The sequence below is a fragment of the Cervus elaphus genome, chromosome 5, assembly GCF_910594005.1.
Source record: "Cervus elaphus chromosome 5, mCerEla1.1, whole genome shotgun sequence".
NCBI classification, from domain to species: domain Eukaryota; kingdom Metazoa; phylum Chordata; class Mammalia; order Artiodactyla; family Cervidae; genus Cervus; species Cervus elaphus.
The window spans coordinates 127,049,193-127,071,419 of NC_057819.1; the positions used below are offsets into that span (position 1 = coordinate 127,049,193).

General features: G+C 58.7%; 2 protein-coding genes across 7 annotated transcripts in view; one reads left to right on the forward strand and one right to left on the reverse strand.

Annotated features, from left to right (window-relative positions):
- Nucleotides 1–6,783, forward strand: part of UBE2O (ubiquitin conjugating enzyme E2 O) — a 49,438-nt gene extending 42,655 nt beyond the window's left edge. For all 3 annotated transcript variants that reach the window (XM_043905437.1, XM_043905438.1, XM_043905439.1), the window contains exons 11-18: nucleotides 69–181; nucleotides 275–403; nucleotides 901–990; nucleotides 1,764–2,460; nucleotides 2,666–2,802; nucleotides 4,171–4,374; nucleotides 4,479–4,536; nucleotides 4,673–6,783. In XM_043905437.1, the coding sequence (XP_043761372.1) occupies nucleotides 69–181; nucleotides 275–403; nucleotides 901–990; nucleotides 1,764–2,460; nucleotides 2,666–2,802; nucleotides 4,171–4,374; nucleotides 4,479–4,536; nucleotides 4,673–5,331 (2,087 nt within the window). In that variant the 3' untranslated portion in view covers nucleotides 5,332–6,783. The remainder of the gene's footprint in view (nucleotides 1–68; nucleotides 182–274; nucleotides 404–900; nucleotides 991–1,763; nucleotides 2,461–2,665; nucleotides 2,803–4,170; nucleotides 4,375–4,478; nucleotides 4,537–4,672) is intronic.
- A 917-nt stretch (nucleotides 6,784–7,700) lies between these two features.
- Nucleotides 7,701–13,060, reverse strand: SPHK1 (sphingosine kinase 1). 4 transcript variants are annotated; one of them, XM_043905443.1, is made up of 6 exons: nucleotides 12,921–13,060; nucleotides 9,917–10,114; nucleotides 9,431–9,583; nucleotides 9,241–9,335; nucleotides 9,032–9,147; nucleotides 7,701–8,745 (listed from the first exon to the last, which is right to left on the reverse strand). In XM_043905443.1, exons 2-6 carry the CDS (start codon nucleotides 9,924–9,926, stop codon nucleotides 7,941–7,943), a joined length of 1,179 nt encoding a protein of 392 aa, XP_043761378.1. In that variant the 5' UTR covers nucleotides 9,927–10,114; nucleotides 12,921–13,060; the 3' UTR covers nucleotides 7,701–7,940. The 4 variants fall into 4 exon arrangements, with proteins under 4 accessions (XP_043761378.1, XP_043761376.1, XP_043761377.1 ...); XM_043905441.1 differs by lacking the exon at nucleotides 12,921–13,060 and adding an exon at nucleotides 11,450–11,573; XM_043905442.1 differs by lacking the exon at nucleotides 12,921–13,060 and adding an exon at nucleotides 10,815–10,951.
- Nucleotides 13,061–22,227: the final 9,167 nt, after the last annotated feature.

The following is a 22,227-nucleotide window of genomic DNA, read 5'->3' on the forward strand; positions in this document are numbered from 1 at the left end:
GTGGCGGGGGGCGGTTGGTGGCCCACCGGGGTGCCTTAGCTCACCCCTCCCCTGCGCTGGGTCCACAGTCCAGAGCTGTCCGGACCCCGCTGTCTACGGCGTGGTACAGTCTGGGGACCACGTGGGCCGCACGTGCATGGTGAAGTGGTTCAAGCTGCGGCCTAGCGGGGATGATGTGGAGGTGAGCGGGGGCGCCCCCGTGTCTCCTTCAGGGTGGGCTCTGGTGAGCTGGACGTAGAGCCCCCCGGGCTCACGACCGCCCATCCCGCCCCAGCTGATCGGAGAGGAGGAAGACGTGAGCGTCTACGACATCGCCGATCACCCTGACTTCCGGTTCCGCACGACGGACATCGTCATCCGAATCGGGAACACTGAGGACGGAGCCCCGCACAAGCAGGACGAGGTAGGGCGTCCTGCGCTTCCGCTGCAGTACCTGTCGGTGCCGCCAGGAGGCCTGCGCGTGCGCCCCGCCCCGCCCCGCCCCCTGTAGGGTCCTCACAGCTGCTCCACGGGCTCCACGGGTTGTTTCTTAGGGGCGCACAGCCCCGCGCTCAGTGCCGTGAGGGTGGTGACAGGTGCCGTAGGCGCATAGGAGAGGCCTGGGGAGGTGACTGAGCTGGGCCCCAGGGAACAGGTGGGGACATGGCAGTGAGGTCAGGCAGACTCTGGGCAGAGGAGGAAGGGGGACCAGAGTCCCAAGGCTGGAGCCTCATCCGGGGAGCGTCCAGAGAGACCAGGCTCAGTGGACAGCGAGTGCTGGGGGTGTTTCTGAGAGGGTCGTGCTCTCAGTACTCACGGTGGTCTCTGGCCGGCGCCCACATCGCTTCCATTCTCACGGCCGTGCCTCTGCCCTCACCCTTGGAGACCTGCCCCTCTGACCCCATCCTGTTTGCCCTGCAGCCATCTGTGGGCCAGGTAGCCCGCGTGGACGTCAGCAGCAAAGTGGAGGTGGTGTGGGCTGACAACTCAAAGACTATCATCCTGCCCCAGGTGAGACCCCCGGGAGCCCATGGTTCAGCTCCAGACTCTGGCAGCCAGGCCGAGGGTTCGGGTCTTCCTGGCGAAGGAATCTTCTTTTGGGAAGCAGGGTCTTGGGGAAAGGAAGGTCAGTGTTAGACCCAGAGCCCCAGGTGAGAGTCGTGAGAGCGGAGAGGCTGCCCACAGTGGGCCCGACCATCCCGCCCCACCCGGCGGGCTCCTGGTTGCCAGGCACGTCTAGGTTCTCACAGATCTAGCTGGATCCCTATCTCACTGTGCTGAGAATGCACAGGTTGCACCCTGTAAGAAACATCCTTCCCCCAACACTTCTAGGAAACTGTCACAGATCAGGAGGAGGGAATGGACAGGGCTTTCGCAGCTCCATTTCTGTGCCCCCTCATTTGATCTGATGCTCACACCCCAGCTTCCCTCTCCGGTGCCAGTACAGGATGGACGAGGGGGTGGCTCCCCCTTCGTCCAGGAGGCCATTCCAGGAACGGGAACAGAGTCTGCCACGGTCCAGCGGGCCAAGTGCATTCAGTGGAGAGGAAGCTGGAACTGGCATTTGCTGGGCCCTGGACCCATGGGCTGGGCTGGGTGGCAGGGGTGCCTCCCAGAGGCCTAGGGACCACCTAGCACAGAGGCCCAACCTCGAGGCCAGAGCAGGAAAGGGGGGAAGGGTGGCAGGGCCGCTGAGGCCTCAGGGCATCCAGTCACCATCAGCTCTGAGGCCCAGGGTCCCCGGCAGGGGGCCTCTGACCAGCCCGCGCCCTGTCTCTCCTCAGCACCTGTACAACATCGAGTCTGAGATCGAGGAGTCGGACTACGACTCGGTGGAAGGCAGCACCAGCGGGGCGTCCTCGGACGAGTGGGAAGACGACAGTGACAGCTGGGAGACGGACAATGGGCTGGTGGAGGATGAGCACCCCAAGATAGAGGAGCCCCCCATCCCCGCCGCCGAGCAGCCGGCAGCCCCTGAGGAGGACAAGGGCGTGGTGATCAGTGAGGAGGCCGCCACGGCCGCCATCCAGGGGGCCGTGGCCATGGCTGCCCCCGTGGCCGGGCTGATGGAGAAGGCTGGCAAGGACGGGCCCCCGAAGAGCTTCCGGGAGCTGAAGGAGGCCATCAAGATCCTGGAGAGCCTCAAAAACATGACGGTGGAGCAGCTGCTGACGGGCTCGCCCACCTCCCCCACGGCAGAGCCTGAGAAACCCACGCGGGAGAAGAAGTTCCTGGATGACATCAAGAAGCTGCAGGAGAACCTCAAGAAAACCCTGGACAACGTGGCCATCGCCGAGGAGGAGAAGATGGAGGCGGTGCCGGAGACGGAGCGCAAGGAGGAGAAGCCCGAGGGGCCGTCGCTGGTGAAGGCCGAGTGGCCCAGCGAGACCCCGGTGCTCTGCCAGCAGTGCGGCGGCAAGCCCGGCGTCACCTTCACCAGCGCCAAGGGCGAGGTCTTCTCGGTGCTGGAGTTCGCACCCTGTGAGTTCGCCCGGCCTGCGCTCCAGGCCCAGGGCCATGGCACCGTGTCCCTGGAGTGGGCACCAGTCCCAGTGCCAGAAGAGGGCGGGCGTGGGGGGTGTGGCTTTGCCCACCCATCTGGGGATCACGTTCGGCCACCACTGCCCCTCCGGGTGGTGTTTCCAGGCCTCACCAGAGGAACTGACCCTGCTCTTTCCCCCTCTAGCAAATCACTCTTTTAAGAAAATTGAGTTCCAGCCTCCAGAAGCCAAGAAGTTCTTCAGCACAGTGCGGAAGGAGATGGCACTACTGGCCACCTCGCTGCCTGACGGCATCATGGTCAAGACATTTGAGGACAGAATGGCAAGTAGGCGGGCGTGGGCAGGCACGGGCGTCCGGGTGGGCGCCCAGGAGGCTGCAGCCTTGGGCCCTGGGCCTGCAGGCCTGGGGGGCACCCGCAAGGCCGCCTGCCTGCAGCCCCTCAGAGGGCAGGAGAGGCTCCAACAAGACTCCCACAGCTGTATCTAGACCAGACGGCCGTCCTTTTAAAGCTTGGTTTAGAATTATATAATACTTTACTTGACTTTTCTTTTTTGAAAAACTAGAATGTTACAGGAAAGGGTGTATTCTCCTTTGACCGGTCCCTGCCCCGCCTGCGGGCAGTGACTTCAGGAGTCTCATGGTTCTCCTGCAGATGACCCTCCATGTTTACACGTTCATGCATCGCCACAAACACAGGCTTTTTAGTAGGATTTGTTCCACAAGGCTAGCACGTCATCATCTGTAACTTGCTCATCACTCAACAGGGTAAATTTTGAAACCTACCCATGTTGAGTGACAACCATGTAGTTCATTGCTTTTTAGCTCCAGGACAGTATCACCTCACCTGGCCACGTCCCACTCCGTTTGCTGGTCTTGTTTGTGACCTGGGCCCGTGTTTGAGTCACACTGGTGGAGGTGTGTGAGTGCTTCCTTGTTGGTCCCAGGAAGAGCGAGGCAGTCCGTCTGCCACCTTGTTTGTTCAGCTGGGCCGTGTCCTGTGCCAGGCACCGTGCAAGACCCTGAATTTGGGTCTGAAGCCTCACCTCCGGCCCAGCCCTGGAGAAAGGGACCACAGAGAAGGATGCCGTGGGAACGGGCCTGCCGGCACTCGCGCTGGTCCGCTCGGCCCTGGCAGACTCTCAGCTGGCAGCTCACCCGGCAGTGGCGCCCCCACCCCAGCCCCAGCCCCAGCCCTCAGCCTGGGTCTCTGATGTGTGTGTGGAGAATCTCCTTAATGACTGACAGAGCATTTTCCCCGAGTTCAAATCCTCTCATCCCTCTACTTCCTTCGAAGCCAGTGCAGCCTTGCCATCCTGGAATGTTCTTTCCTCTTATTGGTTGTCACTGTTGCTGCTTTCACTGTGGGGAGGTGGAGGGCTAGGTCACAGTGGTGTTTTGAGGAATGCAAGTTAAAAGTAGTAGTTTATTTAAAAAAGAAAAACCTGGTAAGATAAAAACCAGTTTGGAAAATTCCTTTTCATGCCAGGAGTTAAGAGGTGCCAAGTAGGTCTGCACGGAGATGTCTGCGTTCAGCTTCTCTGTCGCTGTCCGCGGGTGTCCGGATCCTAGGGCCGCTCCCTCTCCCACTGCAGCCCCGTGGCCCCCGGGAAGAGTCTGGAAGCAGGTGCCACATGCGGGTACTTGCTGCCCGCATCAGCCTCCCTGCTCTCTCCCCCTGCCCCCCTCTAGGATCTCTTCTCGGCCCTGATCAAGGGCCCCACTCGCACCCCCTACGAGGATGGCCTCTACCTGTTCGACATCCAGCTGCCCAACATCTACCCGGCCGTGCCCCCCCACTTCTGCTACCTCTCCCAGTGCAGTGGCCGCCTGAACCCCAACCTGTACGACAACGGGAAGGTGTGCGTCAGCCTTCTGGGCACCTGGATTGGAAAGGTGGGTCAGCGCTGGCACACAGTGAGGGTGGGTGCGGGCCGGGCCAGGGGTGTCTGGGACACTGCTGATCAACTGCACTGTGTGTGTGCGTGTGTGTGTTTCAGGGGACAGAGAGGTGGACGAGCAAATCCAGCCTTCTCCAGGTGCTCATCTCCATCCAAGGTACGGTGGGCAAGGCGGGGCTGGAGGGCACGGTCACTCTGGCCGTGGCCCCTTTTACCTCCCGTCTGTAGCTCTGGCCTCCTCTCGGGGGTGGAGGTCGGGCCGGCCCTGAGGGACTTCCCCTTCCCTCCTGCAGGTCTGATTCTGGTGAACGAGCCGTACTACAATGAGGCAGGCTTCGACAGCGACCGAGGCCTGCAGGAGGGCTACGAGAACAGCCGCTGCTACAACGAGATGGCCCTCATCCGCGTGGTGCAGTCCATGACCCAGCTGGTCCGGCGGCCGCCCGAGGTCTTCGAGCAGGAGATCCGGCAGCACTTCAGCACCGGCGGCTGGCGGCTGGTGAACCGCATCGAGTCCTGGCTGGAAACCCACGCCCTGCTGGAGAGGGCCCAGGCGCTGCCCAACGGGCTCCCCAAGGACAGCAGCTCGCCGGAGCTGCCAGCCATGGCCGAGCTCTCGGACTTTAGCCGAGAGGAACCTGAGGACGGGGGGCTGGCCCCCGGGGAGGCCTCCCAGGGCTCAGACTCGGAGGGCCCAGCCTCAGCCAGCAGGGACCACATGGAACAGGCCTCGGAGGCCCCGCCCGACATCTCGGTGCCGCCCAGCGTCAAGCCAAAGAAGAGGAGAAAGAGCTACCGGAGCTTCCTGCCTGAGAAGAGCGGCTACCCCGACCTCGGCTTCCCCCTCTTCCCGCTTTCCAAGGGCTTTGTCAAGAGCATCCGGGGAGTCCTGACGCAGTTCCGGGCCGCCCTGATGGAGGCGGGCATGCCCGAGAGCGCGGGGGACAAGTAGCCAGCAGCCCCAGAGAAAGGCACATCGCCACGGGGAGAGGCCGCCCCCCTTCCCTCTCCTCCTCTGTCCCCAGTGCAGGCCCCCCCCCCCCCCGCCCTTTGCCCCCTCCTTCCCAAGGTGAGTTTGCTGCTGACACGCAGGAAGTTTCTTGAGATGCTGCCATTTGTATTCCGAAGCAATCTTCCAACAGGCAGGTGCCCTGTGGCAAAGGAAATCGGATCCACGCGGCTGATTTTCCCCTCGTACCAGGCAGCGTGCCCCCGCGCTTCCTCCCTTGCCATCTTGCCCTCAGGGCAGGGGTGGGCTCTCCCTGGGGGCTGACACAGGAGAATGCAGGCCGCGTGGACGTGCCTTGCATGAAGTGTGGGTTGCCGCGGCGGTCGCCCCGGTCCCCCCGCCCTCTCGAGTCCCGCTGATGCTTCCTGGTGTCCCGGGCCCTCCCGTCGCCACCACCCACCTGGTCTTCCCTCGCCCCCCAGCTCTGCCACCCTCCCCAGAGTGGTGCCGCCGCCGCTGACTCCCGGCTGGGCCCCAGCCTGTTGAACTTGCTCTCTGCGAGAGGTGGGCACCAGGCCGGGTGCAGGACAACGCCCGGAAGGTGGTGGCCCTCGAGCACTGCCGCGGGGTGAGGACAGGGAGCTGCTGCTGGGAAGACACAGCTGTAGGTGCCTTGCCCTTCCTGCCCCTCGGGGCGGGGGGACCGCAGCTCTGGCTTTAAGGCCCCCCTCCCGGTTCCCCGGAGGTGGGAGCAGCAGCACAGACGAGGGCCTCTTCCTCCGGTGTCCAGTGCTCATGCTGGAGGGGGCAGCGTGCAGCTCACGCAACTCGGAGCAGGCCAGCCCTCTCCCCGCCCGGGCCGAGAGGACACAGCCTGCAGGCTCGATGCAGGAGAGCGGTGGCAGGCAGGGTTCTCCCTGCAGAGCCGGGCCCAGAGGTTTACAGGTTTTCTAATCGTTTGATAATGTGAAGCTCCAGGTGAACAGGATGCCGCTGAGCACATTGCAGCTATGTAATTTTTGGTGTATGTAATGTAATATTTAAGGTTGAAAGAAAATAAGTCAAAAAATATTAACTCTTACTAGGAAAAAAAAAAAAAGAGACAAAATAAGAAGCCAAAGCATGACGTGTCTTGTCCGCCTTACGCTGGCTCCACACCTGGCCGCCGCGAGCACGCGGCTGGCAGCAGCGCGGGGAAGGACGGGGGCCGGACCGGGGCTGCGGCGACCGGAGCCCGGAGTCGGGGTCTTGTTTGAGGATCACCCGGAGTGACTGGCGGGGCTGTGCTTCCCGGTGCATTGTTCACGTGGAGATGTGAATGCCTACTGCTTAAGATATCTGTATAAAGTGCTGTGTGATTAAACTTTTTTTTTTTTTACTTGCATTTTTTTTGGTTTGGCTCATTACAATGTACAAAACAGATAAGGTGGTACCATTAAACCTGCCTCTGCCGTTCATCTGGGTTCTGTCGCCTTTCTTCCTCTCGGGGGCACCTCACACACCCTCCCCAGGGGAAGGAAAGATCCCTGTGGCTGAGGCCAGGGGAGGGGAGGCGTCTAAAGGCAGCCGCCCCTTCCCCACCCAGCCCGCTCCCAAGCCTCTTCATCTCCCATCAGGGACTCACAGGGGCCGGGAGGTGAGGGTCTAGAAGTTCAGTGGGTGGGTGCTCTTGCCTCTGAGCAGGGCCTGGGTCCTGGAGCCACCTTCCAGCAGGGCAGTAGCAGCAGCTCTGGACCCCAGGGGCCTCTGACCAGGTCCACCAGTTCAGCTCCTTCCAGATGCTGGCGGTGGGGTGGGGGTGGGGCGGCTGGCCTGGGCTCAAAGCCACTCTGGATGGCTGGAATCTGCCCCTTCTCACTGCTGCTTCCTTTCAAAACCCAGCCCACCGCTCCCCCACAAGGACAGACTGGAGGAGGGCAGGGGAGGCAGGGGGAGCCCCAGAGCCCTCCCTGGAGAAACAACAGACTCCTTGTAAAAACGGGACAGCTGTCTGCTATTTTAACCTCTGTTGCCCCTTGCCAATTTTCCCCAGTGCCCCTAACTCGGGGACATTCTCCCTTTTGGCTGAGATTCTCTGGCTGTATGGCCCTAGGTAAGACATACTTGCTCTAAGCCTCAGTTTTCTACCTGTGCAAAGAGGCAGTTGGCTCCAGGCCAGAAGGGGTATAATCATCACTGGGGCAGGGTCCCACCCCATGCAAAAGCAGCCTAGACCAGCTCTGGTCCTGTGCTCACTCCCAAAATGACTTCCCAGGGGCCGGTACCACACACTGCCCTATCCAGGAAGGACCTCGGTTGGGCATCACGTTAAATTCCAGAGCCCGGACAGAAGCAAGACCCCGCTCCCCTCACCCCCTAGGATAAGACCAGCAGGCTGGGAATGTCACTTTATTCGGATCTGATTCAAGGGTGGCTTCCCTGCTGCTAGTCCAACGCTCCATCTGGCCTTCGGTGGGCAGAGCCTGTCCTTCCCACCGTTCTCCAGGCGTCTCCCTCCCCCTCCTCCTCCCAACTCACCACCTGCGGTGTGGATAGGCTCTCCAGTCCTGGCTGAGGGAGAAGGGGGTGGGGGGCCTGAGCAGAGAGTAAACCAAGTAGATAAAGGCACGGAGTCACCGGCTCTCTGGTGGGGGCGGCCTCTGCTGAGACCTCCTTCGGGGTGAGGGCTGCAGTTTCAGAGAGGGTGGGGACTCCCTGCAGCCACTGACCATCCAGAAGTAGTTGGGGAGAACCTGGCCCTGGACAGCCCCGCTGATCAGCAGTTCCCCATCCACAGCAAACACACCCTTCCCGTCCTTGGGCTCCAGGCGGAAGGCGACCACGGGCACGTACACCAGGTGGGGGCAGTGGTACTCCATGTGCCTGCCCTTCTCCATGGCCAGGAAGAGGCGCAGCAGCGTGGCCCGGGACACGCCGGCGCGCACGTAGAACAGGTGCATGGCGCCGGCCGAACAGCGGCCCATGGGGGCGGTGAAAAGCTCACTGGCCAGGTGGGAGTGCAGGAGCGCCAGCACCAGCACGAAGTCCTGCTCCGGCACCACCGTCCAGTGAGGGGGCACTGGCTGCTCCAGGGGAACCACGTGGGTGTCCGCGGGGCCCTGCGGGGCCCGAGTCGGGGCGGGTGCCCCCCTGGAGGCCGGCGTTTCTGCGGGCAGGTAGGCCAGGCTGCCCCGGTAGGTGCGCAGGGCCGCCAGGCGCAGGCAGGTGCCCAGAGCGAAGCGCATCTCACCCAGCCTCCGAAACTTCTCGCTCTCCAGATCCACGTCGGCGATGAAACCCCACGCCAGGCTGAGCACGGAGAAGAGGCGCTGCCCGCAGGCGGTCTGCAGGGACAGTAGGTCCATCGGCGCCAGCAGCCGGCGGCACAGCAGCTGGGTGCAGTTGGTCAGGAGGTCTTCGTTGGTCACCTGCTCGTACCTGCAGGGGAGGGCATCGGATGAGGAGGGCAGGAGCCCTCGCATGCCCTCCCCTTCCTCCTCCTGGGGAGCTGGGGCAGGCCAAAGTGACCCTGAGCCCCTGAGGGAGTTGGCAGGGGGTGACAGCCAACTGGAGTCACACACAGAGAGAGAGGACCCCGGAACAGAGGCTCAGGGCTCCAGAGACGAGTGGTAGCCACTCCTGCTCCGGGACACTCATAAAAGAAAGCCTGGCAGTAGGCGTGGCCCTGAGGGAAAACAAGCCCACTCGGACCCTGGGCTCTCACCCGGCGTAATGGTTCAAAGAAGCGGCCACCGCATTGCCAGAGCCGGCTGGAAGGCTACACAGGGGCTTCTGGATGGCGGTCTCCCAGTCAGGCCGCTCCATGAGCCCGTTCACCACCTGTTGGAGCACAGGCGGCCTCAGCCTGGGAAGCTTCCCCCACCCCACCCCGGCCCCGCGACCCAGGCCCAGCCTCCCCTGCGAAGGCCTCACCTCGTGGATCAGCCCGTCCCCGGACATGACCACCAGCGCGTCCCAGCGTCGCAGGTCCTCGGTGCGCACCAGCTCCCGGGCGTGGTTCCGCCGCTCTGTGCAGAGGGCGTGGCTATCAAGGTGGGAGGTTGGAGTCGCGGGTTCCCCAGCTGGGGATGCTCCCCGCGCCCGCTCCGGGGGAGACACTCACCAGTGAGCATCAGCGTGAAGGAGACGTCGGCCTGGACCAGCAGCGGCTGCACGTGGCTCCAGAAGAGCTGCAGGGCTTTGCCCTTGCCCCCGCGCGGATTTAACAGCACCAGCACGTGGCAGGGCCTTGGGAGCGGGTTCCGGGAGCCGCCCGCTGTAAACACAAACCGGAACCCGCCTCTAGGGGCTGAGGATCACAATGCGGGCACCCGGGTGGAAACGCGGCGCCTGAAATCCACGGGTAATTGATCCAACTGAGCCTGGCCAGCGGCAGCGGCCTCCAGCGGGGTGCTCCAGCGGGAGCTTCACGCTCCACACCCAGCCAGCTTGACTGGGCTCAAACTCCCACCAGCTTCTGGTCTCGTGGGGAAAAGGGCTTCACTCCAGGGTCCCAGCCCCTCTTTTGTTCACTTGACTCCGGCCAACTTTCCTCACCAGGGAGAGAAGGGATCCCCCTACAGGCCTTCCCCGCCAGGCCCCCACAAACCTGCATCCATGACCTCGGCCCGCGGCCCCCGCTGCCAAGGGGTCCCCGACGCTGTCCGGACGCTGTCCGCCGCGGTGGCTCCTGACTTCAGCTCCTTATCGGTGCTGCCCAGGCGGGCGTCTTGGTGACGGGGCTCGCCCTCCCCGCCCGTTGCCGGGGCTCTGGGGGCACCCGCGTCATTCCCTGCGGTTGCCGGATCTGAGGGAGAGGAGACCGCACTGGTGGAGTCTGGAGCGGTACCCTGAGGTGGGGGGCGCCCCGTTAGGTCCTGGGACCACGCTGGGGGAGCCGCGCGCACCGGCATTGCCTAGTTTTCCGAGAGGTCCAGAAAGCCGAGGTCCAGTGCGACCAAGGGCGCTCGGGTCCTGGAACTGAGCCCCCACCGCACCCCCCCCCCCCAGGGGGAAAGGGTCTTTTCCTGAGAGCCTGTCTTTTCTAGGACCTCGGGTTCCGGCCCGACGATGAGTCAGAGGCCGGTGCTCTCTCCGTGGGATCGAGTCCTCACGCCCCTCCCCGGGGGCCGCCAGGGGGAGGGGAGTCCAGTTGCGTTAAAAAATCCCAGGTGGTGAGTGGCCATCGCCGCGCGCGAAGTTCGGGGCGAGCGATCCTCGGCCCGAAACAGCCGGGTCGCCGGGTCCTCTACCCCGAGCTCTGGAGCGGCCCGGATCTCCGCGAGCGTTTCCAAGGGCCGGGCTCTGCGGCGCCGCGCGCAGCGCTCGAGGAAGCGACGCCGGAGCCGGGCCGCCAGCCACCGCCTCCCTCAGCCAGAGCCGAGTGGGCACGGAGGCCATGTGCTGCACGGCAGCTCCCCCGGCCGCCCAGGAAGCCAAGAAGGGCGAGAGGGCAGGGCAGGCGGCCAGCCCTACCCAGTCGGTCCAGTTTCCTGGGGAAGCGCTACCTCCGTTCCCCACAGTGGCCTAGGGCTGAACACAGCCGGTCCCGGGCTCAGTCTCGCAACTGTGGAGCAACCGGAGCGCCGAGTAAACGCTGACTGCGCGGCCTCGCTGCCTCCAGCCTCAAACTTTTCGCTCAACTTCGGGGAGGGCGCCGTGCCTAGCGTCCCGGCCTGGCCACGCCCCGCGGCCCCGGCGTTCGCGGGGGTGGAACCCGCGCCCCGCACGGCGCAAGCCAGCGGGGCCCTGGCCTCGGTGCTCCGCCCCCGCCCGGTCAGCGCCCACGGCTCAGCCAAGCGCGCAGCCCTTTGGCTGGGTCCGGGGACTCTCGGACCCAGAAGGAAGGCGAGCGCAGCGGTCGGGCGGAGACGTGGAGGCCGCTGGCGAGGCGCGGAGCCCCAGGCCCGGCACGAGCGGCGCGCCGCGAGCGCAGCGTCCCGGGCGCGCGAAGGTGAACGCGCATCGCAGGCCGCGGCGCACAAAATCGGAGCGGCCCCCTAGTGGGGCTCCGGGCGCGCGTGGCTCAGGGCTGTCGTTAGACTCTCACCTGTCCCTGGATAGAGTCTCCTGGCGGAACCCGCCCCGCTGCCCGCTCCCCCCAATCCCACCCGGATTTCGAGGTCCAGGCCCCGCCAGGTACCCCTCACTCCGTGCTGGGGCGTCTCTGCAGCTGCTCCCATCCTCCCCGAGTTACTTTAGCCTCCTGGACCGCACGGCCGTGGAGCCTGAGACAGAAGAACCATCCCGGGAGGGAGGGCCAGCAGCGCGGCGAGGGGGGAGCGGGGGGAGGGAGGGGACGCGGTCCGAGGAGGGGGCCTTGTTAAGAACCTCAAAAGTTGGGTGCTTTTCCCAGAGGACAACATCAAGGTTCGCCTGAACCAGCGGGAGCTCCAGGCCCCGCGCCCCTCACCCACCTGAAAGGAACTTGACTGTGTAAACAGGCCTAGGCGACCCCATCCGGACTGGGGAGCCAAGCACGGGGGCGTGTCCTCCGTCGCCCCCACTGGCTCAGCGGGGAGCTGCAAACTGGCCCGGGGCCTCGTGTGTCAACGGGGTGTGATAAACATACATCACCGGCAAGTAAGTGTCGGACCACAAAGTGTCCACGACCCACTCGAGTAAGCTCCCTGTGGGGTAGTGTGTGGCGACCCAGAGGAGGAAGTTGCCAAGGTCAAGTCACCAAGTTTCTAACCTTCTAACCAAAGTTAGAAAAGATCAAACCGCTGTAGGAGGCTGGGCTGGTGCAGGCCCGGCTGCAGGGTGCTCACGCGCCCACACCTGCCCCCACCCGACACCCATTCACACGTCTCGTTTCCCGTCGCCCCTGAAAGTCGAGAAGAGGCAAGTCCCGGCACGGCTCCCAGGAACCCCTTTGCGAGAGGACCCAGGCGGCCCTGTTTCCCAACACCTGGCGGGGCGGGGCCCAGGTGTCCCTGGGTAGGGGAGAGGCTCGGGCTGGGACGCGTGGGTCCCGGGGCCGTTGGCCTGGCACGCGGCCGGCTGGTGGCCACCTCCGCCCTGCGCAGCTCTGGGGGCAGCCCTGGCTGGGTCGTGAGCGTCCCGAGCGTGTTCCGGGAAGGTGACTCAGCGATGCTTTCACGGGTCGAGAAACTCTGCGAAACTAGGAACCCGAGCGGGGAGCGGGAGCGGGAGCGGGGCGTCATCACCCTCTAGCAGCGCCGCGACCGGAGTCCACCGAGGTCTGATCTTGAACCTCCAGGCTCCCCACCCCCGCCCAGGAATCCCGCGCCAGGGGCCGAGCGCCGCGCTGCAGCCGCAGTGCCGCGGTCACGCGACGCGGGGACGCCAGCGCCGGCGGGAGGAGGGGGCTCCTTGCGGGAGCCTGGGCCCTCCTCTCCTCCTCCTCCCTCGCCTGCCTGCTCCTCCAGCCAGGACTACGGTCAAAGTCAGGGCTTTGGGCGCCTGGAAGACGCGGGACGCGGCGTGAGCCTCCAGGGATCTTGTATCTTAGAGGGAGGGCGGCCTCCCTCTTCTCCCCCCGAGCGCTTCCATCAGTCCTGAGAAGCCGCTGCTTAAACCTCGGAGTCTGGTGGGACTCAGGCCCGGGAAGCGAGGACGTGGCCGTGCACGAGCCTAGTGAGAAAGCCCACCTGCCGCAGGGTCCCTCCGCCTCCCTGGCTGGAGCCCCCCGGGTCGTGCGGCCGCGCGGGGGCGGGGTTGACTGGAAACTGAGCGGCGAGGGAGGCGGGGCGGCCTGCTGGGTTGTTATCCGGCCTCCGGGAGCCCAGTGGGAGGGAGGTGAAGGGCAGAGCCCTCTGGCCCCGGTTCCAGTCCGCACAAAGGCTCCTCTGTCCTCCCGGCCGCCTCTCCCCCAGCCCCCGTCCCCACCCCCAAGGTCCCTGCTCTGCCCGCTTCATTCTCATCCGTCACCTCCTCCCTCCAGGCTCCCTCCCTCTGGGCCCACCCCGCCCCGCCCCCAGCCCCTCTCTAAAGAGCTTAATTTCATCTCCGAGACCATCATCAGTACCCATGGCCCAGGAGACCGGATTGGGCAAGAGGAAGATGCTTTTCCCCTTGTGATAACTGGGGGAAGTGAAACCCTGAGAGGTGAAGGGTCTTGCTTAACTGAGCCACTGAACCAGCTCCCTACAGAGCTGAGAAGCAAACCCAGATCCCAGCCCCCAGTCCGGGAGGCCCAGCTGACCCCAGGCTTTTAGCTGGCATTTGAGTATCCATCTGCTTCATGTGTTGTTTGCCACAGAGCTGCCTCACCCACCCCGCTGCTCAATCGCTCTGAGAAAGAGGAAGCATCTGGAAGCTCTCTCCAGGCTTCATCCTCCAGGTTCTGATTAAGCAACTAGCTGCTGTGGCCACAGGCCTGGCATGAGGCTTGATCTGTCCCGGTCACCAACCATCAAGCAACACCTGTCTCACAGGTGAAAGAGACTGCTGTTCCAACTCCCCCAGTCACCATCCCTCCTCCTTGTGGGCAGCCTCCCCAGGACACACTTGAGAATCCCTCCTTTTTTGTTCTTTTTTTTTTAAAAAAAAAAGCAAGCAGACATGCACTGGGCCCGGCCCAGCTCTCTGGAAACTTGGAGCCAAGGTTGCCAGATGGCAAATGACTTGCTTTTATTAGAAGAGGTTTCCTGCCATCTCCTTGGCTACCCACTCCAGTATTTATTCTTGCCTAGTGAATTCCATGGGCAGAGGAGCCTGGCGGGCAACAGCCCATGGGGTCGCAGAGAGTTGGATACGACTCAGCGACTAACATTCATGTATTCATTCCTGCCATTTCACCTATTCCTGAGGTTCCAGCTCCCAGGCTGAACTGCAGGACCGGGAGGCCTGCCTTGACCTCAAGGGCTTTCTGCCTGGAAGGCTGCGAAAGGGAAAGGGAGGTGTCCGGCCTGGCAAACTGTTTTTAAGACTGGTCTCCTGGGATGGCCCCAGATGTGGTTTTCCATTCTGAAATCCCAGTGACCCTGCCATGCATTGAGGGTGGCAGGCTGTGGGTGGAGGGATGTGCCCTGCATGGGCATGCAGGAGACCAGACTGGTCGCACGAGTTTCCTGACTTGCAGGCGGTATTCCAAGTTTCTGTCTCTGCGTTGATTCAGCTGCTCCAGGTGTGGTGGGGTGAGCCTAGCTTTACCTCGGAGGTGGCCTCCTCCTCCACACGGGTGTCCTTGCCGAGGCTGCCAGCCAATGTCTCTTCTGGGCCTCTGAATTCTGCCTCCCACACACCCGAGACCTGCAGGCCTGCTCAGAGGGACACATCCTTCTCAGGGAAGTTCACTAGCACAGCCTCCCCGAAGAGGCCTCACCCCCGCCACTCATTTCAGCTGCCGGTCTGGGATCTGAAGGCATCTGTGTTAGTTTCCTCAAGTTGTCATAACAAGGTACCCCAGACTGGGTGACTTAGAAATTTACTGTGTCACAGTTCTTAAGAAATCCAAGATTAAGATGTCAGCAGGGTCGGTTCCTTTCAAGGCCTGTGAGGGAGTGTCTTGTTCCAGGCTTCTCCCCTAGCTACTAGTGGTTGACTGACCAACTTTGGTGTTCCTTGACCTGTATGTGCAGGCTTCCTAGGTGGCTCATCAGTAAAGAATCCACCTGTCAATGCAGGAGATGTGGGTTCAATCCCTGGGTCTGGAAGATCGCCGGGAGGAGGGCATGGCAACCCACTCCAGTATTCTTGCCTGGGAAATCCCATGGACAGAGGAGCCGGCGGGCTACAGACCATGGGGTCACAAATTGGACACGACTGAGCACGCACGCATAACCTGTGCACGCATCACGCAAGCTCTGCCTTGGTCACCACATGGCCCTCTTCCCTGGTGAAGGATTTGGCTGAAATTTGTTGTTTCAGGGTCTGCATTATCTTCTGCGGGCCTGTTCTTTTTCGAATGCAAATTACTCTGGGAGGAAAACCCAGTTAGTTATGAGAACTCTAGTGTGAATGGATGTATCACTTTTTAAACTAAAAAAATTTAAAAAAAAAAAAAAAAATTTCACCGTACTAGGTGTCTCCAGAGAGGACAACAGTGCACGCTCCTGTGGGTATCAGAGGAAAGGGATCTGGGAACTGGACCTGCCTGCGTCCCACTGTTGGGGGAACTTGTTTACATCTGTGCTGCCAGCTGACCTTGCCCAGGCTTGGACACCTCCCCAGCTCCGCCGACTTTTAGATCTTACCCTGCACCTCGGCTTATGGCATCTCTGGTTTTCTGAGTAGACAGGTTTCTTCTGCAGTCCTTGGAAGAACAAAGCTGGTTTTTGTGTTAGTGTCCTGGGTTCTCATTGCTGTACCGATTTCTCATCTTGCAGTTCTGGAGGTCACAAGTTTAGAATGGATTGGCAGGGCTGAGCTGCCTTCCTGTTCTAGCTTCTAGAAGCACCTGCATTCCTTGGCTGTGGATCCCTTCTTTCACCTCCGTGCTGGCAGTCTAGCATCTCCAAGTCTCCATCTGACTTTTGCTTCTGTTGTCACATCTTCTCTGACTCTGACCTTCCTGTGCTGTGCTAACTCATTTCAATCATGTCTGACTCTTTGCGACCCTAAGGACTGTAGCCTTCCAGGCTCCTCTGTCCATGGGATTCTCCAGGCAAGAATACTGGAGTGGGTTGCCATTTCCTCCTCCAGGGGAATCTTCCCCACTCAGGGGATTGAACCTGAGTCTCTTATATCTCCTGCATTGGTACAAGGGTTCTTTGGTACAAGTCCAAGAATACTGGAGTGGGTAGCCTATCCCTGCTCCAGGGGATCTTCTCCACCCAGGAATCGAACTGGAGTCTCCTGCATGGCAGGCAGATTCTTTACCAGCTGAGCTACCAGGGAAACCCCCAGATCTTCCTACCTCCCTCTTGTAAGTTCTCCTGTCTGTGATGACATTGGCCCTACCTGGCTAACCAAGGTTGAGCTCCCCTTTCAAAAGCCTTAATTTAATTTAACTTAGCCACAACTGCAAAATCGCTTTTGCCATTTAAGGTAACGTAGTCATGGGTCACATGGAACCATGACGCAGACATCTTTGGGGGCTGTTATTCTGCCAACCACAGTGGGGCAGGAAATGTCTGGGAATCATGTCCTTATTGGCGCCAGAACCTTCTTTCCAGCATTCCGCATCTCCGCAGTGCTACCAGCGGAACACAAACCAGGAACTTGGTTTCCCCCAATTCGCATTCATCATGGTGGGGCCAAAAACACTCCTGCTGAGGTCGTTGACACGTGATTCTGTAGACTTTGTGGTCTTTGACTCATCAGACAGAGGCCCCTGCAAAGAACACCAGTTTCCATTTTTAAAAACTGCACAGGAAGAAAAAAAGAAATTGCCCAAGAAGGAGCAATTGGCATATTTACTAAACATAGGAATTATAGGCTTGCAAATGACTTTTCACCTGAGGAAAGGGTGGGGCGCAGACCTGCCCATCTATTTCCAGCTTGGCAGACTTCCCCACTCTGCCGGAAGGGCTTGCCACCAGCCCAGTCTACTGGGTACCACACAAAAGACGTGGTCCTCAGCTCCTGTCATGAAGCCCGACAGTCCAGCTACTTTTACACTCTGTGGTGAGGCTGGACCAGGCCAGCCATATGGAGAATGGTGGCTGGGAACATTCCATAGGTTCTTGCTGACATCAGCTCCAGTTTGGGCTCTATAGCGGGCTCTGGCCTGTCTCCAGCACCCAGTCCCACATCCTGGACACTGGTGAGGGGAGAGCAGGTCCCCGTCTGAGGCTGCAGCCAGCCCCCACCCTACCCAACTGTGTTTTTCTTTTTAAAGAAATAATTTTATTTATTTTTGAATGAGCTGGGTGTTTATCCCAGTGCATGGACTTCTTTTTCTAGTTGCCACTCCTAGTTGTGTGCAGGCTTCTCATTGCGGTGGCTTCTCTCGTTGTGGAGCACGGGCTCTAGGGCACACTGGCTTCAGTAATTTGGGCGAGTGGGTTCAGTCGCTGCAGCTCCCGGGCTCCAGAGGACAGGTGGCATAGATGTGGCACATGCGCTTAGGGGCCCGGCGGCATCTGGCGTCTTTCCAGATCAGGGATTGAACCCATGACTCCTGCACTGGCAGACAGACTCTTTACCACTGAGCCACCCGGGAATCCCTACTGTGCTTTGAAATCACTTACTCATTTATACTGGTTTATACTGGTTCGGCTTCCCTAGTGGCTCAGACAGTAAATCATCTACCTACATTGCGGGAGACCCAGGTTCAATCCCTGGGTCGGGAAGATCCCCTGGAGGAGGAAATGGCAACCCACTCCAGTACTCTTGCCTGGAAAATTCCATGGACTGAGGAGCCTGGTTGGCTGCAGTCCATGAAGTCGCAGAGTCGGACACGACTGAAGCGACTTCGCTTCACATACTGGTTTGGAGAGATGCTGCGCGCCTGGTCGTCTCCTTCAAGGGAAGAGCAGCCAGCCACCGTGTCAAACTGCTTTGGGTGATTCCCAAAAGGAGAAGTTCTGGAAAGCAGGAAGAGAGCCCTGGCCATCTGCAGCCAGGCAGCAGGAACGCTGAGCCGCTTTTATTTGGTAGCAGCCCAGGTCCAGGCCAAGGGGATGGGTGTGTACACAGTTTTCCGGGCGTTTTTTGTTGTGCAGTGTTTTCCACTTTAACATCGCTCCAAAGCTAAGCCACGTCCTTGGGTTGTTCCCAAAGCAAACAGGCTGGATGCAGCGCTTTGGCACTAATGGTCTGGGGTGGTTTCCTCCCACCTGGGAATGGACCACTTCCACAGGGCAGAGGTGACAGCCTCTCTCACCCCCTCTGGAGATGCGGGAACGCCCTTTCACAGCGCCCTGCTGGCCCCTGGTGGGCACCTGGAGTTGCATCCCTCTCACCTCCCAGGCCTCCTTCACAGAGGCCAATTCACGTAGGCCGAAGAGGGGCCAGCGCCCTACTTTGCCAAGCTGCACAAAAAGACGGGCGCCTGGAGTGGGGCTTGCTTACCCCTGACGCTCATTATCCACATCCCGAAAATAGAAATTCCCCTTCCCTGCAGGCTGGCCTCCTGAAGGTCAAACCCTTCGATTCTTTCCAGACAGAACCATGGTCATTTAAGTAATGATTACACAGGATGGGCTGGACAGCTGGGGCTGAGGAGAGGGGCCCCGGGGCAAGGGACACGGTAACCTCGTTCCACATGTGTGCCCCTGAAGCTTTGTGCTGCCAAGGGAGTGATGCTGTGCCGATCCGACAGGAGAGCCACTTCCAAAAGCGGCTCGTTGTCCTTTTTGCTCCTTGCCCTAAAGTGCTGACCATGGCAACGTGACCGGCATCTTGAAAATGAGTTGAGATGTCATTTCTCCTTCAAGGCACCATCAGCAGCCTCCTCTGAAACTCCGTCTCAAAACAGAAGAGGGAGCCGAGTGAGTACCTGTCAAAGCTTACAGACTGAGTGAAGTTATTTTTAAAGAAAACAAAAGATGGAATGGACTTGGGAGGAGCATATAATGGGAAGCATATACGAATAAAGTATCCTTTCTTTTCTGTTTCCGTCTCCTTCCTAGAGCTGCCCTGAGCATGGTTCTATACACAGAAGTCCTCAAGAGAAATGCTTGTGGGCTGACCCCTCCCAACCTCAGCAGAGGATCCAGGGGAGGGAGCCCCATCTGGGCGCCAGGTGGCTGCTGCAGCGATGCAGAGAGCCCAGGAAGGGCACAGTCAAACACCCCACCTCCTCCTGGCTCCGCGCAGCAGGCTGATGGGTCCCAGGAGGGAGGGACAGACAGACAGCTCTGATGCAGAGTTTAAAGGACATATCCATCTTCCAGACTCGGCATGACCTAGAAAAATCCACAGCATCCCCTTGACATTTGCCAACAAGCGCAAAGATCCTATCATTTTAGGCTGAATTCCAGTTGCCACGTGGCAAGTATCTGTGACCACTTGGTTCTCAAATTGAGGACTTGGAGCACTTAAGGAGGGAAGACAGTCTAACTGTAAAATAGGATTAGCATGGAATCAGACCTGCCACCTGCATCTCTTGGCAGCAGTGTTATTCCTAAGGGGAGAGGCGTGTTGAGTCCTCCGGGGTGGATCTGTTGCCCCGATTTGCAGCCATTAGCGGTGCAGGAGCCACACAGACTGGGGGAAGGCTGGCTGGCCGCCAGGAGACAGGCAAACCCTAGGACACTAAGGTCTCAGGCATTTCTGAAATGCTAAGGACCCTGAGTGGAAGAGCAGGCTTCAGACTTCATTGTGCTCACTAGTGTCTGACTCTTTTTGACCCCATGGACAGTAGCCTGCCAGGCTCCTCCGTCCACGGAATTTTCCAGGCAAGAAAACTGGAGTGGGTTGCCGTTTCCTCCTCTGCGGACCTTCCTGACCAAGGAATGGAGCCTGCGTCTCCTGTGTCTCCTGCATTGGCAGATGGATTCTCTACCATTGAGCCACCTGAAGGAACAACAGCATCATTTTAATTCTAAACTGAGACTTGGATGTTAGGTGTACTTAACAAAGACAGGCTGGTCACCCATGAAAAACTGGTCCTAATAGATGGGGAACAGGGGCTTCCCTGTAGCTCAGATGGTAAAGAATCTGCCTGCAATTCAGGAGACCTGAGTTCAATCCCCGGGTCGAGAAGGGACCCTGGAGAAGGGAATGGCTACCCACTCCAGTATTCTGGTCTGGAGAATTCCATGGACAGAGGAGCCTGGCAGGCTACAGTCCATGGGGTCACAAAGAGTCGGATACAACTGAGCAACTAAGGCTACTACTACTAATAGATGTGGAAAACGAATCTGGAGCACCCACCAGCCCTTGAGAAAAATATGTGTTAAAAATTTCTTTATTGAAGTAGAGTTGATTTACAATACTGTGTTAATTTCAGGTGTATAACAAAGTGATTCAGTTACACATATACGTATTTTCTTTTCAGATTCTTTTCCATTATAGGTTATTATAATACATTGATATAGTTCCCTGTGCTGCACAGTAGGTCCTTGTTATTCTTCTCTTTTATGTATATATAGTGGTAGTGGTGTGTATCTGTTAATCCCAAGCTCCTGATTTAACCTCCCACCCTTCCCCAGCCACCACTGGTGGCTCAGTGGTAAAGAACCCACCTGCCAATATAGGAGATGTGGGTTCAGTCCCTGGGTTGGGAAGATCCCATGGAGAAGGAAACAGCAACCCACTCCAATATTCTTAGCCTGGGAAATCCCATGGACAGAGAAGCCTACAGTCCATGGGCTCCCAAGAGTCAGACATAACTTAGCGGCTGAACGGCAACAACCCTGCCCCAAGAAAAATATCTTTTTTCCCCCCTTTGGCTATGCCAGGTGGGTTATGGGATCCCAGACCCTCAGCAGTGAAAGCCTAGAGTCCTATTCACTGGACCACAAGGTAAGTCCCAAAAAATATCTTTTAAAAAGGAGAGAACTGGGACTTCCCTGGCAGTTCAGTAGTTAAGATTCTGGACTCCCAATGCAGGGGACAGGGTTTCAGGGAACTAAGATCCCACATGCCACAGTGTGGCCAAAAAAAAAAAAAAATAGAGAAACTCAAGGTTCCTCAAAAAATTAAACATAGAGTTACCATGTGACCCAATAATTTCACTCCTAGGTATTTACCCAAGAGAACTGAGAACGTGTGTCCACATAAAACCTTGTACACGAATGCTCATGGTAGCTCTATTCACAATAACCAAAAGGCAGAAACAACACAAGCATCCGTCAGCGGATGAACGGGTAGAAGAAATGTGGTTTATCCATATTAAGGAATAGTATTTGTCCATAAAAAGGGATGAAGTCCCGATCTGTGCTACCCTGTGAGTGAACTTCAAGAACATCATGTGAAAGAAGTGACAGAAGGCAGACAAAAAGGCCACATATTGTGTGATTCCATTTAAATGAAACCTCCAGAATAGATAAATTCACCAAGACACAAAGCAGGTTGGTGTTTGCCAGGAGCGTGAGGAGACAGTGCTTAATGGACATGGGTTTTATTTGGGATGATTTTATTTCGGGTGATAGTTTTATTGTGGGTTTTATTTTGAAACCAGATAGAGTTCATTGTTGCACAATGTGAATATGTTAATTGACTTGTTTATTTCCTGTTATGTGCATTTCTTCCCCTTTTTTTTTTTTAAATGAGGGACTTGAACCAGAAATGTCCCTTTCAGCATCATTCTTTTGTGATGCACAAAAAGTCCATTTCTAATGATGCAGTTTAAATTCTGATTTGACTGCTGTTAAAGAAAAACATTTATTCCAGGCACTTGTTAAAGAAGGGTAAGGTGAGCTATATTCAGGACCTCTGTGATAGGGGCAGGGACCACTACCTTGGGGTCTTGCTGATAGGCGGGAGGGAGTAGAGATTGAGTTCAACTGTGAATACAAAGAGAAGTGGGAATATAAGCCAAGGAGTAGTGTAAGGGTCAGTGGGTGGAAGATTACTAAAAGGAAACATCAGGGATCAGGGGAGATTCTCACTAAACTGACCTGGCAGAACTTCCAGTGGCTAGGATGCCACACTCCTATTGCAGGGGGACCGGGTTCAATCCCCGTTTAAGGAACTGGATCCCACATACCACAACTGAGAGTTTGCATGCCCACAACTAAGACCCAGTGCAGCCAAATAAATAAATTTAAAAAAAAAACTTGCTGAAGGCAGGCCAGAAGGCTCAGACATCACCCAAGGATGCTGGACAATGGGGAACCCAAACATTTTGAAGATGACCAGACCTGGAGGATGGGGGTTCTGGCTAAACTGACTTAGGATTCTTGTTACAACTGGACTTTGCATGGAAAGACAAAAGGGCCCGAGGTTTGAGACCTGGCCAAAGAGAGGCGTAAGATGAGCCTCAAAGAGGCTTAGATTAGATCAAAGAGAGAATCTTGCTCCTTGGCACTGAATTATTCGGAGTCTAGTATGTCAACCTCATGGAACCTCCCAGGGGCTCCTTCCCTCTCCTTACAGGGGTGAGAGGTGGCCACCAGCACTTTG

Coding starts and splice junctions, on each gene's coding strand:
- SPHK1 (XM_043905440.1), bottom strand. CDS start 10,220: ATGCCGGTGCGCGCGGCTCCCCCAGCGTGGTCCCAGGACCTAACGGGG. Junction 9,336..9,430: donor CTTCACGCTGATGCTCACTG/GTGAGTGTCTCC, acceptor CCCTCTGCACAG/AGCGGCGGAACCACGCCCGG. Junction 9,148..9,240: donor GGGACGGGCTGATCCACGAG/GTGAGGCCTTCG, acceptor GTGCTCCAACAG/GTGGTGAACGGGCTCATGGA.